Raw genomic sequence first — 17,883 nt, 5'->3', positions numbered from 1 at the left:
ATGCCAGACCCCAGCGACCGGCGGGTCCAAGCAGTCTTTCCCCAAACTTCTCTCTGGGTTGGCTCCTTTCTTTCATTCACTTGTCATCCCCTGGGAGTGATCTGCCCAGCCTTGTAAATACCACTAATTCCTTGTCACTGAAAATAATCGATGAATACTGTATAATAAAAATAGAAAAGTTTTATTTGAGTCAAACTGAGGACTAGAGCCCAGAAGACAGCCTCCCAGCTCATTCTGAGAAATTGCTTCAGAGAACCATGGTTTTCAGCAGTTTTACATACTGTCAGAACAAAACGTTAAAAAAGTCAGGGATATGTTTCTTCAAGTTTTCAAAACAAACGGACCGCCATGCATACACGATGCCTTGGCAGTACGGCCTTGGCACCTGGGAAGGGAGTATTATTGATGGAATACCAGCACTGGCGTCCCAGGAAGGGAGGCAGCACATGCTTTACTTCTGGCCCATGTGCCCTTTTCTTTTATAATTAAAGCAGATGTACAATGCGTGTTTGATAGGCCACAAACAAGCTGTTTTAGTTCAGTTCAGTCGCTCAGTTGTGTCAGACTCTTTGCGAACCCATGTGCAAGCAGGTCAGACTTCTCTGTCCATCACCAACTCCCAGAGCTTGCTCAAACTCATGTCCATTGAGTCAGTGATGCCATCCAACCATCTCATCCTTTGTCGTCCCCTTCTCCTCCCGCCTTCAATCTTTACCATCATCAGGGTCTTTTCCAATGAGTCAGTTTTTCACATCAGGTGGCCAAAGTATTGGAGGATTTTAGTTACCGTAAAATTAAAATTAACTCACGTATAAGGCAGAATGACTTCCCCATATCTTTTGAAATCCTGTCCATAACATTTATCATTATCTGAGTTACCCGACCCTTCTATAGGCTTCCCTGGTGGCTCAGTTGTAAAGCATCCGCCTGCAATGCAGGACTTGGGGGTTTGATCCCTGGGTCGGGAAGATTCCCCTGGAGGGAAAATGGCATCCCACTCCAGTATTCTTGCCTGAAGACTCCCATGGAGAGAGGAGCCTGGCAGGCTCCTCTGTCCATGGGGTCGCAAAGAGTTGGACACGACTGAGCGAACACACACACACACCCACACCCACCCACCCACCACTGGCAACTGTGGGCTTGATCCCAGCACTGTGATGGCAGCCTCGAGTGAGGAGGGACTCTCACGGAGCCTCTCAGAGCATCACCGGGGTGGCGGTGTGTCTCCTGGCCAGCAACAAGAGCCTGAGCACGAGGCAGCGAAGGTTCAGTGAGCCCCTGACTGCAGGAGGTCCCCGTAGCCCTCAGCCTTCATTCTTGGGCTGGTCCATCAAGGTTAGGTGTTGTACCATGTACAGCGAATGAGGATCAGATGGTTAGACAGCGTCACCGACTCAATCGACATGAGTGTGCGACCTCCGGGAGATACTGAAGGCCAGGGGAGCCTGGCGTGCTGCAGTCCACAGGGTCGCCAGGAGCTGGATGCGACTGAGAGGCTGAAAGCAGCCACCACCGGCACCGAGGTTTCCGCAGGCTCGCCGCTGTCACGTCAGCAGGCTCCTCCTCCCGCCCGGGAGCTAGGGTGTTGAGGCGGCGGGGGCTGCGGGGCCGGGGGTCCCCCAGCCTTCTTGCCCGCGGCGTGCGTCTTCTGGTGCCGGATGAGCGCGGAGGAGAAGCTGAAGGCCTTGCCGCAGCCGCCGCACTCGTAGGGCTTCTCGCCGGTGTGCACGATGTGGTGCTGGACCAGGTAGGCGCGGTTGCTGAAAGCCTTGCCACACTCGGGGCAGGCGTAGGGCCGCTCGCCCGTGTGCGTCCGCCGGTGCAGCGTCAGCGACGAGCCGTGGCTGAAGGCGCGGCCGCAGTCGCCGCAGCGGAAGGGCTTCTCGCCGGTGTGCACCTTCTGGTGCTCAAGCAGGGAGGACACGTGGCCGAAGGCGGCGCCGCACTCCGGGCACTTGTAGGGCCGCGCGCCCGTGTGCGCCAGGTGGTGCTGCGCCAGGTGCGAGCGGTTGCTGAAGGCGCGGTCGCAGGCGCCGCACGCGTAGGGCCGCTCGCCGGTGTGCGTGCGCCGGTGGCGGCTCAGGTGCGACAGCTGCGTGAAGGCCTTGCCGCACTGCGCGCAGGCGAAGGGCTTCTCGCCCGTGTGGACGCGCCGGTGCTCGGTGAGTGAGGCGCTCTGGCTGAAGCGCGCGCCGCACTCGGCGCAGGCGAAGGGCTTGTCGCCCGTATGCACGCCGCGGTGCTGCGCCAGGTGCGCGGCCTGCGTGAAGGCCTTGGCGCACTGGCCGCACGCATAGGGCCGCTGGGCCGTGTGCGTGCGCTGGTGGCGGAGCAGCGCTGAGGAGAAGCGGAAGGCTTTGTCGCAGCGCGCGCAGGCGAAGGGTTTCTCGCCCGTATGGATGCGCTGGTGCTCCCGCAGCGACGAGCGGGTGCGGAAGGCCTTTGCGCACTGGCCGCAGGCGAAGGGCCGCTCGCCCGTGTGCACGCGCCGGTGCTGCGCCAGGTGCGTGGGGCGCGCGAAGGCCTTGCCGCAGTCGGCGCAGCGGTGGGGCCGCTCGCCCGTGTGCACGCGCCCGTGCGCCGCCAGGTAGGAGCCCTGGCTGAAGGCCTTGCCGCACTCGGCGCAGGCGTAGGGCCGCTCGCCCGTGTGCACGCGCCGGTGCTGCGCCAGGTGCGCGCTCTGGCTGAAGGCTCGGCCGCAGTCCGCGCAGGGGAACGGCTTCTCCCCGGTGTGCGTCCTCTGGTGCAGTGTGAAGGCCGAGCAATAGCTGAAGGCCTTGCCGCAGTCCCCACACTTCCATGGCTTGCTGGGGCCGCCGCCCCCTCGCTCCGACGCCGCCCCCTCCGGCTCCACGCTGGCGGCTGCCTTCTTCAGGGTCCTGCGCTTTCTTGGGGCGCCGGGCCTCTGGGGGGGATTCGGAGGGCTGCAGCTGGTCTCGGGGGTTCCAGCGGCGAGCTCATCCTGCTCAGGCACCCCGTCCCTGGCGGGGTCTTCCTTGCGGGCCTCCTGCTTCAGACAGCTTTCCGCCTTCTCCGGCCCATCCTCGAACCCACCCTCGGGTTTGGGGGTTTTTCCCAACTCGGAGCTCTGGGGAGCGGCGCCCTCTAGAAGTGCTTCCATCCCGGCTTTCAGAGCTGCTGCCTCGATTTCACGTCTTTGTTATGGGAAAAGTAGGGGGGAAGGAGCAGGAGAGAGAAAGGAAGGAAGGAAAGAAAGAAAGCGGAGAACCAAACCGGTCTGCCACCTGTCTCAGGCTGGGAAAGGGTCAGCGCGGGGGCTGTCTACTGGTCAGATCGTTCTTTGTCCTGGGCCCACTCTGTGCGTTCTATTCAACAGGACATTGAACAGGACCCCGGGCCTCTCTGATGCCAGCAGCACCCCCATTCCCCCCAGGTGTGACAACCAACAATGTGTCTAAACCCTGCTGCTAGGGGTTCAACTGCATCCATGCAAAAGGCATACTGAAGCCCTCACTCCTGGTGCGTGCGAAAGTGCCCAGGTGTGTACGGCAGTCAGCCCGCCTCTGGGGGCAGCCCCCTGGGGTGAGCGGGCGAGTTGGGGGCCATCCTGGGGGTGATGGGTTTCTCCTGACATCACCCTCTGAACACACCCTTCCCTGAAAGACCCTGGATCCAGACGGCTGTGTGTCTGCCCCCTGGGCCTGAGCCTCCCTGAAAACTGTCTTCCATGAAACTGGTCCCTGGTGCCAAAATGGCTGGGGCCTGCTGCTTTAAGCTCTTGCCACATATCAGCTCTTTATTCCACAGTGAGGCTCCTGGAAGCGGCGATGCCAGGGCCCACACTGGGGCTGCCGGGCTCCAGAGCTTTTCCCCATCCTCTCTCCCCTCCATTTAAAGTTACCAATGGCTCCATGAAAGCTCCTCTCCCTGGTCCGCACAGCAGCCCTCCAATTTCAGCCTCTACCTCATCCTCCCCTGCTCTGAGCTTGCCCTTCTCCAGCCAAAGGCCTCCTCCCTGTTCCACAAATGACTCCGGGCATGCTCCTGCCACAGGGCCTTTGCACTGGCCGTTCCAGCTGCCTGGCAGGCTTGTCCCCCAGTGCAGGCCTCACTGAGGAAGTGATGGCGTGGGCATTCTGGGCCGTGAGCACCACAAGTGCAAAGGGCCTAAGGTGGGACCACAACCAGGGTGTCAGAGGACAAGTAAAGAGGTTGGGCGCAGGGCGAGGGCTGGAGAAGTGTGACCCAGGCAGAGAGCAGGGAGGCTCGGTTCGGCGCGGTGAGGGCAGGTGACCAGGGTCTTTGTGCCGGGTGAGAGCTCTGCCAGTGGGAGTCAGGCTGGGCCGGTCCCAGTGTGGGGTCAGCCCTCCAGCAGCCCCCAGGCTTGAGCAGGGCCTGGCTGGGTTCCCAGAGCAAGCAGTGGTACCCACCTTGTGGGTTCGGGAGCACCGGGTCCCGTCCACGTCTCTCAGGCTGTGGCGCCTGTCCCGGCTGCACGCGCCTCCCGCGTGGGTCCAGCTGACGTCTGTGTGAGAAAGCAGCAGAGATGTGAAGGCAGATGCCCAGGCAGACACCGGACACAGGGTGTCCCCTCCGTGTGCGTGCAGGGACAGTAGGTGGAGTCAGGGCAGGGTGGACCTGGGCCAGGCAACCGAAGGGGAGACACAGACATGCTCAGACGCAGTCACATCACCCACAGACACACACTGGAGTGGCACGTGACCATACTGGGGGAGGGAGGTGGTTAACACCATCCCTCCCCTTGGCACTCGGATGCCCTTACACTCCCATATGCTGTGGGTGACAAGGAGGCCGGCCATCTCACACACGTGCACAACTCCAAGTGCACCTGCGATCATGCTTGCCCACGCACATACACGGCTACACACACGTGGCGGCTGCCCAACAGGCAAGCCCGGCCTGGGACACCACCCGCAGTGGCACACCCGTCACATGCAGAGTCACGCGGTGGACAGGGCTTCACGCAGGCCCAGAGTCACAGGTGTACAGGGTCTCCCCCACGCGCATACACACACACAAATACAACTCCACGCTCCTGAGGTCTCTCTTAAACACCCCAGGCTCGGCCCTCCACACGCAGGCACGCTCAGGCACACACAGACCATCCGGCTCCAGGCTGGCAGACACACCTGCGGAGCCTCCCCACACGGGTGCACACCTAGGAACTGTGGAATTATATACCTCACACCCACTCACCCAGAAGAACAAAGTCCACAGAGGCTCCAAGCCACACAAAGACAGACGTCCACAAGTGCTCGAATTCTCGGGCAGAGGCCGCAAGGGTCAAGCACATGCAAACCGATGGTGACCCTTGCGAACGGACTCACGAAGTCACACGCACAGGTGCACGGCCACAAAGTTCTGGTGTGACAGGCGGGCTCACACGCACGGTGACACAAGCAGATACATGTCTGCACCAGGACAAACTTCTGGAGTGGCACGCGGGGCGGGTGAGGACGTACCGGGGACACACGGACACACAGGGACACGCGCACAAAGCCCGCGCATGCGCACACCACACCCCGGCGCCCTCGCCTCGGGACCAGCTTCGAAGGCCTCTGGCGGCTCCCGCCAAGCCTGGCGGATTCGAGTCAGTTTCTCCGCCGTCTCTGGCCCTACCTGGTCTACGCGAACCCCCTGCGGCCCCTCGTCCCGTGGTGGCGCGGATATGCAGGCCTCACGAGGCAAGGCAGCAGTCTCCACAGTCGGGCCCAAGCGCCGGGCCGATCCGCAGTATGCACGCGCGCCGGGAGAGCTGCGGCTCGTTCTGGGCTCCCAGGAACTACAACTCCCAGAAGGCGCCGCGCTGCGCCCACACAGCGACTGAGGCCCCGTGCCGGCGTCACCGAAACTACAACTCCCAGAAGGCCCTGCGTCGGCACGCTGTGGAAAGAAGACAGCCTCTCCAGGAGCCCGAGGAGGGCGGGGCCGGTAAATGGGGGCGAGACTCCGCCTCCTCAAAGAGGGGGCGGAGTCAACAGGCGGAGTCCACAGATCCTCACAAGACTGAGGATCACAGAGGCTAAGTCAGTCACCCCAGTCACACAGCACTGTGGTTTGCATGCCACAGTTCACCATTAAGCAATGGAAGTCATTTGTCTCAGACGATTGCTGTAGTTCCAGCTGAGAGCAGAGAAAGTGAAAAACTCATTGACGTGGGCAAATGATTATAGCAGAGAACTTGAAACAGGAGTCATTATTGGCCTGCCATTACTGTAAAATGCTTCTCCATAGAATTCAGTTCAGTTCAGTTCAGTCGCTCAGTCGTGTCCGACTCTTTGCGACCCCATGAATCACAGCACGCCAGGCCTCCCTGTCCATCGCCAACTCCCAGAGTTCACTCAAACTCATGTCCACAGAGTCAGTGATGCCATCCAGCCATCTCATTCTCCGTCGTCCCCTTCTCCTCCCGCCCCCAACCTTTCCCAACATCAGAGTCTTTTCCAGTGAGTCAGCTCGTCGCATGAGGTGGCCAAAGTATTGGAGTTTCAGCTTTAGCATCAGTCGTTCCAATGAACACCCAGGATCGATCTCCCTCAGAATGGACTGGTTGGATCTCCTTGCGGTACAAGGGACTCTCAAGAGTCTTCTCCAACACCACAGTTCAAAAGCATCAATTCTTCGGCGATCAGCTTTCTTCACAGTCCAACTCTCACATCCATACATGACCACGGGAAAAACCGTAGCCTTGACTAGACGGACCTTTGTTTGCAAAGTAATGTCTCTGCTTTTTAATATATTATCAAGGTTGGTCATAACTTTCTTTCCAAGAAATAAGCGTCTTTTAATTTCCTGGCTGCAATCAGCATCTGCAGTGATTTTGGAGCCCAAAAAAATAAAGTCTGACACTGTTTCCACTGTTTTTCCGTCTATTTCCCATGAAGTGACAGGACCAGATGCTATGATCTTTGTTTTCTGAATGTTGAGCTTCAAGCCAACCTTTTCACTCTCCTCTTTCACTTTCATCAAGAGGCTTTTGAGTTCCTCTTCACTTTCTGCCATAAGGGTAGTGTCTCCATAGAATTAGAGTTCCTAAATTATTCTCTTCATAGGGTGAGCCTTCGTAAATTATTCACTTGGCTATTAGAGAAATGGGCACAAGCTCATTTTTAGATAGTTGGGAAGGCAGAGAAACGTCTGAACGTACAATCATGTATGTCATGGTAAATGTATGTCACCGGAATCACAAAGCCCTGTGAGACACCATATTACTTAATGTTTTCGCAAGACTGCCCATTAAACCATAACACCTGCTCTTATTATTAAACTGAAGTATAGTCACTGTACACTATTATATGTTTCAGGTATACAGCATAGCGATTCACGATTTTTAAAGGTTACACTCCATTTATAGTTAGTATAAAATATTAGCTATATTCTGTATTTAGCACAATATGTGCTTGTAGCTTATTTTATACATAGTAATTTGTGTTTCTTAAGCCCATACTCCTATTTTATGCCTTCCACCTTCCCTGTCTCTGCTGGACATGCTCTCTTTACCCTTCAAATTTTTATTTCGTACGTAGACCTCCACAGGCATTGTGGGTTTCCCCTGTCCTTCTGGAAGCTTTTAGCTCTGTATGGTAAGAATATGCCCAGTGCCCCTCCCAGCCTGGACCTCAAGGAGCAGAACCTCCCTCCAACCTACAGACCCCGGAGCATGAGATTAAAGGATTGTTCTCTTAAGCCACCAAGTCTTTTTTTTTTTTTTCTGGTTTAATTTTACATTTGAAGACTTAAAAAACACCTCTTACACATTCCATAAACCATACATGTTTATGGGAGGGAGCTCAGAAGACTAGCATTTTTTTCTAATCGCCCAAAAGCTTTTTTTCCCCCTGTTAAAAAAAAGTGGGAATTAATCCAATACAAGGAAGGACCTTTCTATTCAATACATGGTGTGGAAGTATCATGAAGAAAAACATTTTATTATGCTCATTATTCCATGCTTTTCAGAGAAAACAGTCTATGAGTAGAAAGTGGGGCAGGGCACAAAGGGAGGGCAGCATCTCCGCCCACAGTGGACTGCATGGAGGGGGCGCATGTGAAGGGCTGGGGGTGGCTGGGGCTGACTCAGTTGGCCCAAACGTTTGGGGCCTGGCTCTTCTCCACATAGTGGCTGTTGGGACTGGTCCGACACCTCCATGTGGCCGGCTTCAGCCTCCTCATAGCATGCTGAACTCAGAACAGTAGCATTTCTTATATGGTGTGCTTTAGGGCTTCAGTAGGAATTGAATAAACCAGGAGCAAGCCACTGATGTGAAGAACCGACTCATTGGAAAAGACCCTGATGCTGGGAAAGATTAAAGGCAGGAGGAGAAGGGGACCACAGAGGACAAGATGGTTGGATAGCATCACCGACTCAATGGACATGAGTCTGAGCAAATCTGGGAGATGGTGAAGGACAGGGAAAGTTGATGGGGTCACAAAGGGTCAGACAGAGCTGAGAGGCTGAACAACAAAGCCCCTGAGTGGGGGGTGACTCGTCATCATACACAGCGGTTTACTGGCAATAAGCCGACCGAGACAGAGGCGGGGCCCAGAGACGAGGCCAAAGGGGTCGGCCAGGTAATTCAGGGTGCTGCTGGCCTGAAGAACTTTCCCCGCGGGGCTTCCCTGGAGGGCCAGTGGTTAAGGCTCTGCACTTCCATTGCCAGGGGCACGGATTCGAACCCTGGCGGTGGAACTAAGATCCCACAAGCTGTGTAGAATGGCGGGGGAAAAGGCAGACTGACGTTAGCTGTTGACCACATCTACAGAATAACTTCACAGAAACATCTGAGTCTGATCCAGTCGCTGGGTACCAGAACCTGGCCAAGGTGACATGTGAAACTAACCATCACAGGAATTCTCCCGGGGAAAGTGGGTGGGGAGAGAGTGTGCAGAGAACTGACGGGGAAAGAGAGATGAGATCAAAGTCAGCTCTCAGGATAGTTAGAAAAATCACCAGTAAGCCTTAGGGGGAAAAAAAAGAAATCAGCCAAACGTAAACCAGGGTAAAGAACAGTTTGTTCTCAAGCCCCTGCGGAGACACACCCACACGCATTTCTCAAACGACGTGGCGCCAAGCCTTAGTGAACACTTGAGGGCGCTGTGGCGCCACAGAAAGAAGACTAAAATCCTCTCCAGCTAAACCGTTTTCTTTTTTCCCCAGAAATAGGAAGGATAAAAGGAGATTTCCGTGGAAGGCTCCGAGGTCAAGGGCGGGGAGGAGAGGCAAAGAAGTCACTCTAAGAGGGATTGGGGTCCTCTGCCCCTTAGGCCAAGAGATGCGATGTTAGCAACCCCCTCTCCCCGGGAATAATCCTTACAAAGAGGGCTCCTGGAAGCGCAAGCAGTACACTTGAAATGGGCACGTTTTCCCGAAGGCAAATTTGTAAGAAAAGGGATACGATCTTCAAAAATCACCACGTTCCTGTCCCCCTTCTCCCCAGGGCCTGGGTCCCAGCGTGTGGAGTGGGAGAGGAGATAAAGGTTGTCATGACGACGGTGGGACTGGTACTGACGCGATGTTGTCTTTAACCCTCGCAACGCTGGGCTGACTTGGTGATGATGAAGCTGCCGAGGCGCCTGGTGGTTAGGAGTCCACGCACTTGCCTTGGGTGGGACCCGGGTTCAAATCCTGATTCCACTACCTCCTAGCTGAACGTCCTGGGGCAAGTTATTTAGCCTCCCTGTGCCTAGTATCACAGATAGTGACTGCAGCCATGAAATTAAAAGACACTGCTCCTTGGAAGGAAAGCTATGACCAATCTAGACAGCATATTAAAAAGCAGAGACATTACTTTGCCGACAAAGGTCTGTCTAGTCAAGGCTATGGTTTTTCCAGTAGTCATGTATGGATGTGAGAGTTGGACCATAAAGAAAGCTGATCGCCGAAGAATGGATGCTTTCGAACTGTGGTGCTGGAGAAGACTTGAGAGTCCCTTGGACTGCAAGGAGATCCAACCAGTCCGTCCTAAAAGAAATTAGTCCTGACTATTCATTGGAAGGACTGATGCTGAAGCTGAAACTCCAATACTTTGGCCCCCTGATACTAAGAATTGGCCCATTGGACAAGACCCTGATGCTGGGAGAGACTGAAGGCAGGAGGAGAAGACAGAGGATAAGATGGTTGGATGGCATCAGCGACTCGAAGAACATGAGTTTGAGCAAGTTCCAGGAGTTGGTGATGGACAGGGAAGCTTGGAGTGCTACAATCCATGGGGTCACAAAGAGTCGGACACGACTGAGCAACTAAACTGAGCTGAACTGTGCCTTGTCTGTGAAATGGGCAAATTACCTTGTGGAGAGGAGCAAATGAATTAAATTTGTGACGTCTTTGGGAGAAAAAGCCGGATGTCTTAAGTACTTACTCCTCCTAAGATATTAATGTTACAGAAAAGCGACAATGTTAATTTACCAGGTTATTGTTGTTTAGTCCCTAAGTCTGACTTTTTGTGATCCTGTACATGGACTGTAGCCTGCCAGGCTCCTCTGTCCATGGGATTCTCTAGGCAAGAGTATGGAATGGGTTGCCATTTCCTCCTCCAGGGGATCTTCCCAACCCAGGGATCGACCCTGCCACGCTTGCAGCTCATGCATTGGCAGACATATTCTTTACCACTGTGCCACTTGGGAAGCCCATATATATTTATATCACATTATAAACACATTTATAATTACAGAAAATACAGAATAGAAACTGGGGTTTCTTCATCCCATACCTTTCCTAAGCTTTTTTATTTTAAAACTTTTTATTTTGTATCAGGCTATAGCTGATTAACAAACCATGTTGTGATCGTTTCAGGTGAACATGCTGTTGTACAGCAGAAATTAACCCAACATTGTAAAGCAATTGCACTTAAAACTCTTTTAAACAGTGGAAGGACCAATGCAGCTGGGGCGCCAATGGGGTCAAAGGTCTGGGGGCTCAAGCTGTGGAGAGAGGGGCTCGTCAAGGTCTAGGAGGTGACCTGAGGATGGGCAGCTGAGGTCCTTTGCAGGACAAGATCGCTGGGGGGAGATCAGGCCCTCCGAAGGTCAGGGAGATTTCCTTCATCCTGCAGCCATGACAGTTACTTAGTAATGGGCTGTGTGTGCGTGTTAGGCACTGCCCAAGTTCTCAGACCAGGGAGTCAGACTGAACTGTCTCCCCACCCCCCGAATCTCCTACTCCAAGGTGATTTTTACAGGCCACTTGCTTCTTTACAGCAATTACTGACAACCCGGCCTCACAAAGATCTTCTGTCAGAGAAAGGAATGTAGAGAGAGCGAATGTTGAAAATGTGATCCGCTGGAACTGGTAGCTCCTGGGGTGTCCAACAGGTGTTGAATATCGCTGTGTGTCTCTCAGATTTAAAATACCCGGGTGAAAAATGATAAAGATGATCCTATTGGCAAAGCAGAAATAGAGACACAGGCATAGAGAATGGATACCAAGGGGGGAAGGCAGGGTGGGATGAACTGGGAGATTGGAATTGGCATGCATACAGCATGTGTATAAAACCAGTAACTAATGAAGTGAAGTGAAGTCGTTCAGTTGTGTCCGACTCTTTGCGACCCCATAGACTGTAGCCTACCAGACGCCTCTGTCCATGGGATTTTCCAGGCAGTAGTACTGGAGTGGATTGCCATTTCCTTCTCCAGGGGATCTTCCCAACCCAGGGCTCGAACCCGGGTCTCCTGCATTGTAGACAGACGCTTTGCCGTCTGAGCCACCAGGACCTACTGTACAGCACAGAACTCTGCTTAATGCCCTGTGGTGATCTAAATGGGAAGGAAGTCCAAAAGGGAGAGGATGTACCTATATGTCTGGGTATGGCCGATTCACTTCGCTGTACCGCAGAAATGAACACAACACCGTAAAGCAACTATACTCCAATAAAAATTAATTACCAAATAAAATGAAATAGCCAGGTGCCTCGGTGCACAGTTTGGGAACCATTGGTATATTCCCCTCCCAGACGTGTAGTCTCAGCATGTAAAGAGATTGTATGGAGAAGGGAATGGCAACCCACTCCAGTGTTCTTGCCTGGGAAATCCCATGGACAGAGGAGCCTGGCGGGTACAGTCCATGGTGTTGTGAAGAGTCGGACACAAGTGAAGTGGCTTAGCACGCATGCAGAGATTATATGGTGTCTAAGTCTTGGTAATCGTGGTTTTTATCCTTTAACAACACATAGCAAGAACTATTTTTTCTTGTCATTAAGACTTTTTTTTTTTCAGCAATATATTTAAATGGCTGCCAGCTTTGGGGCCAGCACTTTCTAAAAATGCTGACTTTATTCACTGTTACTATATTTAACACCCACATAGGTTCAATGCCACCATCACCGCCACAATCAAGATGCAGAGCGTTTCCACTACCCTCAAACCCTCCTCTGCTTCCCACTTCTATAATCACTTCCTGCCTCGTCCTCCAGCCCCTGTCAACAACCGATCTGGTTACTGTCTCTATAATTTTGCCTTTCCCAGGCTATCAGACAAGTGGATCAGAGACATCTTTACGAGGATGGAATGCCCTGGTTGCCATGGTAACCTGCAGCCAGAAGTGCCACTCAATCAGAGAAAGGAATTCAGAAATCAAGAGAAAGAATGTACAGTGATTTGTTTTTTGGTGGTGGTGGTGGGGGGTAGTTAGATCAGTCCCCTCCCCTGCAGCTCACATCATGCTATGTCGCTTCAGGCGTATCTGAGTCTCTGCAACCTTATGGACTGTAGCCCACCAGGCTCCTTTGTCCATGGGATTCTGCAGGCAAGAATACTGGAGAGGGTTTCCCTGTCCTTCTCCAGGGGATCTTCCTGATCCAGGGATCGAGCCTGCATCTCTTCCGTCTCCTGCATTGCCAGGTGGGTTCTTTACCACTAGCGCCACCTGGGAAGCCCTCGGGTCAGGTTTTCCTAACCCTCCTCTGTAGCGGGGGTGAGTTTCGAGGTGAAATTCCCTACAGGCGTCTCCCCAGGGCCCCCTCCTCACTGATTTCCGCAGTGGCCGCTGCTGCCCGAGCCTGCACAGAACAAGCTCTCTTTAAGTTAGACGTAATCTCCACGCACAGGCGTCTTGTGGTTTTCCACTGTCAACTATCAATACAGTTTGGCACTTGCCGTGGGCGCTAGCCACCCACCTCCGCAAGGATTAAATCAGGTGCTGCTGCAGCTGCCGACCTTCAGCACCCCCTGAAAGAAGCGCAGGGCGAGGAGCAGAAAGGAGGCACTCTGTTCCTTGGGAAACACTGGCCGGACCGGCCTTCAGAGAGTTAGATGCACTCAGGAGCTGAGTTTACGGGCCCAGTTCTTGAATCTCCTCATATCTAGAGAAGCACTAAGCTCCTTCATGGTGATGACTGCTTCTCGTAACTAGCAGAAGCCCTCATTAGACTAGCAGAAGCCTTCTGGAAATCACGTGCTCGATTGCATATATTCCCCCTTCACCAAAGCCACATCTATACTGACCTTACTCCCACCTCTGAGCAGTTTCTCAGAGCTACCTGAGGTGCTGTCTCCTGGGCTGCAGTCCTCATTTTAACCCAAATAAAAATTAACTCGTGACTTTCACGCTGTGTGGTTTTTTTTTTTTAAACTGGACAATACTCAGTAACGAAAGTATCTCACTTATTTTCTGTTCCGATTTAAGGGAATGCCTCTGAGTTCAGGAAGGCTGGGACGGTGGCTCCGATGGTAAAGAATCTACCTGCAATGCAGGAGACCCGGGTTCAATCCCTGCGTTGGGAAGATCCCTTGGAGGAGGAAATGGCAGCCCACTCCAGTATCCTGGCCTGGAGAATTCCATGGACAGAGGAGCCTGGGCCCATGGGGTCGCAAAGAGGCGGACGGGCCTGAGCAACCAACTCACCGACTTCATAAAGTACCTATATGACCACTAGATGGCGCCCTTGAATCGTGAAAAACTTAGGTCTTTTTTCATGAAAAACAATTTTTTTTCCCCTATTGTGAAACATAACGCATGTAGAAAAGTACACAGGCCAAGATTTTACAGTGCAGTAAAATTCAACAGTAATCACACATAACCATACCCCCTTCTTAGTAAAACCATGATCTTTGTTATTCCCAAAGATTTTTTTTTCTTGTTTCCTTTCCTCACTACACTCTGGCCCCCCTCTAGACAGGAGTGTTGATACAGTACTGGTGTCTGACCATGTAATTTTGTTTTGGCTGTGGTTGGACTTTACATATGTTAATTCATGTGCTACATAGTCCTGGAAATCATGTTCAAAGGGATTTCCCTTGTGGTGCTTCCCAGTGATGAAGAACCCACCTGCCAATACAGAGGACAGACACAGATTCCATCCCCAGGTCGGGAAGATCCTCTGGAGGATATTCTTGCCTGGAGAATCCCATGGACAGAGGAGCCTGGTGGGCTACAGTCCATGGGGTCCCAAAGAGGCAGATGTGACTGAAGGCATTTAGCACACACGCATGCATCTTGTTTAACACATTTGTGAGACTGAACTATGTTGTTGCAAGTAGGTGTCATTTTAAAGAGTATTTATTTATTTATTTGGCTGCACCGGAGTGTTAGTTGTGGCACCCAGGATCTTAAGTTGAAGCATGTGGGATCTAGGTCTCTGATGGGATCGAACTGTTGCCCCCCTGCATTGGGAGCTCAGTCTTAGCCACTGGTTCACCAGGGAAGTTCTCTTTTGGTCATTTTAATAGATTTTTTTTTTTTTTAATTTAGGTCATTTTGTTTACAGTGAAATTTTATCTCCAGAATGTTATATTTTTCTTTTTTTCCTTTTTTTGCGGGGGTTAAGTTTTCCCTATATTTTGATGTTAATGGGCATTCGTGTGGTTTCTGGTTTGACGCTGATAGAGACTGCTCTACATGTCTGGGTGCTCAGTGCATCACCATCAAATACACACGCAAGAGTGGAGCTGCTTTGTCATAAATTTGTATGCGTTCAGCTTCAGTAGATTCTGCCGAATTTATCGTGATGGCCTCAGCAATACTGGACGAGTACTCCCACGTACCTCCATTGTAAAGCTTGGCAGTAAGCTCTGCTGCCGGCCGTATATGAGGGTTTGCAGTCCTACCTCATTATGTTTTCCTTTTGCACTTTCCTGATTGCTAACCAGTTGGTGGATTCTTTTTCATCTACTGAATGGCAGTTCAATATTCTTTCTGATGGGCTAGTTTAATTTTCTTCCCCAATGTTTTCTTCTAAAGTTTTTTTCTCTCCTTTCGGCTTTATAGAAGTTATTTCCACATTTAAGACATGAACGTATGTTCAAAGATAGGTATTGCAGATAATTTCCCACATTGTAGCTTGATTTTTCATTCCTTTTATTGTGTGTGTGTTTGATTAACAGAGAGCTTAGTTTTAATGTAGTCAAAACAATTGCTCTGGTTTAGCAGTCTAAGCAGACCTCCAAGCAATGTGTCTCCTACTATCTTCTTATTGATTTTGAATTTACTTTTCCTTCTAACATTTTGTCTTTTACCTTTTAAATTTTCTTGGCATATAGTTGATTCACGATGTTGTGTTCATTTAGATTTTGTTTCTATATAGAGGGAACATAATTTAAGAATTATTTGGGCTTGAGAAAATTTCACATTCTCTCCTAATAGTGGAGAATCAGTCTAAGACCATTTATTGAAATGCTTTTACTTTCTTCACTTCCCTGCAACGCTGTTTTTTCCTGTAAATTAAATAAACATTTGTGTGTTGGCTCAGTTGTTTGGTATCTTTGCCAGCTCATCAGCCAGATTTCCTTAATTTTAGTCTAATTGACATTTTAATTAAAGTTTTAAGTTTAATTTTAAGTTTTAATTGAATTGAAATTAAAATGTTTATTTTAATTGACACTTTAATTTTAATTTAATTTCTGTAGCTTCGAGATAAGCATTGCTTTCCACTGGAGTAGGTCCTTTATCTTCTGACATAACTGTTAGATTTGGTTTGTCTAGTTTCACACACACACACACACCCTAGTGGGATTTTCACTGGGATGGCACAAAATATAGACTAATATGACTGCACCCATGAAATTAACAGATGCTTGCTCCTTGGAAGGAAAGCTGTGACAAACCTTGTTGTTTTTCAGTCCCTCAGTCACGTTTGACTTTTTGGGACCCTACAGCATGCCAGGCCTCCCTGTCCATCACCAACTCCCCGAGCTTGCTCAAACTCGTGTCCATCAGGTAGAGGATGCCATCCAACCATCTCATCCTCTGTCGTCCCCTTCTCCTCCCACCTTCAATCTTTCCCAGCATCAGCGTCTTTTCAAATGAGTGGCATCAGGTGGCCAAAGTATTGAAGTTTCAGTTTCAGCATCAGTCCTTCCAATGAACACTCAGGACTGATTTCCTTTAGGATGGACTGGTTTGATCTCCTTGCAGTCCAGGGGTCAAGAGTCTTCAACACCACAATTCGTAAGAATCAATTTTTCAGTGCTCAGCCTTCTTTATAGCCCAACTCTCACATCCATACATGACTACTGGAAAAATCATAGCTTTGACTAGACAGGTCTCTGTCTAGTGATGTCTCTGCTTTTTAATATGCTGTCTAGGTTGGTCATAGCTTTCCTTCCAAGGAGTAAGCGTCTTTTAATTTTGTGGCTGCAGTCTCCATCCACAGTGATTTTGGAGCCCAAAAAATAAAGTCTGTCTCTGTTTCCATTTCCCCTCATCTATTATATTAAGCAACATTTAGCAATGCAGGGGTACAGGAATAGTAATCTGAGCAGCAGTGCCAAGGAACCCCTAGAACTGGTGCCTTGAAAGAGTCAACCCATATTTACAGGAAGTTGTCAGTGTCTGAACAACTCACCAAGATGACCTGCACTTTCCCACCCACCCGGGGTTTCAGAAGGAGCATGGACGTCCAGAACAGCATGGACGAGGGCCTCTTCGGCCTGCTCAGGCTGTCCCGGCGCCCACGGGCGCAGACCGTCTTGAGCTGCCCACTCCTCTGTGCCTGCGTGGTCACCCTCCTTGGGGACAGCCTTGTCCTATGCTGGTCGGCTGCGATCCTCATCCACACGCCCTTGTGCTTCTTCCTTGGCAACCTGTCCTTCCTGCACACGTGTGCCTCCGTGTCCAGAGTGCCCTGGGTCTGGCCAGCTGCTGGGTGGCCGTCCCCGTCACCTCTCCAGGACAGCGCTTGGCAGGTGGCCGCGGGGCTGTGCCTGGGGCTTGTGGTGTGTCTCCTGCTGGCCGCCGTGGTCGGTGACTGTGCTGTGGCCGTGGGTGTCGCCCTGTTGGCTGAGACCTCATGGACCACAGCCTTCTGGGGAACTGTGGTCCCCTTGGAGTCATCGCGTGGCTTCTCGTGTGAGCTCCCCGCCCTGCCCAAGACTGCCTGCTCTGACCAACGAGTCGCCCGTGCTGGGCACCGGTGCCTGACCCTGTGGGCTCCTTCCGCCTGTCGTGGCCTCCTCCGGGACAATCCCATTGGCTGTGCTGCAGACAGGGTCCCCAGAGGCCCGCAGCAAGGCATTCCCCACGGATGGATCACACCTCACGGTGGTGGCCCAGCTGCCCGGCACGGCCATCTCCACGGATGTGATGCCCCAAGCCAAGACCATCCACGGCTGAGACCAGGTCATCTCTGTGGCCCATGGCGTCCCCATCCCCACGGTGAGGCCCGTCATCTGCAGTCTGTGCAACAAGGACGTGAAGGGGCCTTCAGGACAGTCTGAGGGAAAGGCCTGACCTCTGAGATGCGGCGTCGAAGGGAGAAGAAATAAATTAATACTATAGATTGCTTAATCTAGGCTGTGGACTCTGTCTTGCAATAATTCTATTCATGATGTGTTACACACACACACAGACATACACACAAACTCAAACACACCAAACTTATTTTTAAAAAGCAATCATATACTATTTCCTCTGAGGAAGTGAAGCAGGAGGCCATTGTTGTTTTGTCCTTAAGTCATTTCCGACTCTGCGACCCC

The 17,883-nt window shown here is 51.8% G+C and overlaps 2 protein-coding genes across 3 annotated transcripts; one reads left to right on the top strand and one right to left on the bottom strand.

Annotated features, from left to right (window-relative positions):
- Window positions 1-165: 165 nt before the first annotated feature.
- On the bottom strand, window positions 166-5,763 carry ZNF835 (zinc finger protein 835). Of its 2 annotated transcripts, XM_055410624.2 has the most exons (3): window positions 5,602-5,763; window positions 4,392-4,486; window positions 166-3,155 (listed from the first exon to the last, which is right to left on the bottom strand). In XM_055410624.2, exon 3 carries the CDS (start codon window positions 3,119-3,121, stop codon window positions 1,550-1,552), a length of 1,572 nt encoding a protein of 523 aa, XP_055266599.1. In that variant the 5' UTR covers window positions 3,122-3,155; window positions 4,392-4,486; window positions 5,602-5,763; the 3' UTR covers window positions 166-1,549. The 2 variants fall into 2 exon arrangements, with proteins under 2 accessions (XP_055266599.1, XP_055266597.1); XM_055410622.2 differs by having other exon boundaries at window positions 166-4,486.
- Window positions 5,764-16,800: 11,037 nt separating this feature from the next.
- Window positions 16,801-17,521, top strand: LOC148774251 (putative olfactory receptor 2W5). The gene is made up of 2 exons (XM_088830688.1): window positions 16,801-17,257; window positions 17,397-17,521. Exons 1-2 carry the CDS (start codon window positions 16,801-16,803, stop codon window positions 17,519-17,521), a joined length of 582 nt encoding a protein of 193 aa, XP_088686814.1.
- The last annotated feature ends 362 nt before the right edge of the window (window positions 17,522-17,883 follow it).

The sequence above is a fragment of the Moschus berezovskii genome, chromosome 22 (assembly GCF_049115385.1).
Source record: "Moschus berezovskii isolate FMDL1 chromosome 22, NW_MosBer_1.0, whole genome shotgun sequence".
NCBI lineage: Eukaryota > Metazoa > Chordata > Mammalia > Artiodactyla > Moschidae > Moschus > Moschus berezovskii.
This window is presented reverse-complemented; position numbering and strand designations above follow the sequence as displayed.

Coding starts and splice junctions, on each gene's coding strand:
- LOC148774251 (XM_088830688.1), top strand. CDS start 16,801: ATGGACGTCCAGAACAGCATGGACGAGGGCCTCTTCGGCCTGCTCAGG. Junction 17,258..17,396: donor GTCATCGCGTGGCTTCTCGT/GTGAGCTCCCCG, acceptor TGCTGCAGACAG/GGTCCCCAGAGGCCCGCAGC.
- ZNF835 (XM_055410622.2), bottom strand. CDS start 3,121: ATGGAAGCACTTCTAGAGGGCGCCGCTCCCCAGAGCTCCGAGTTGGGA.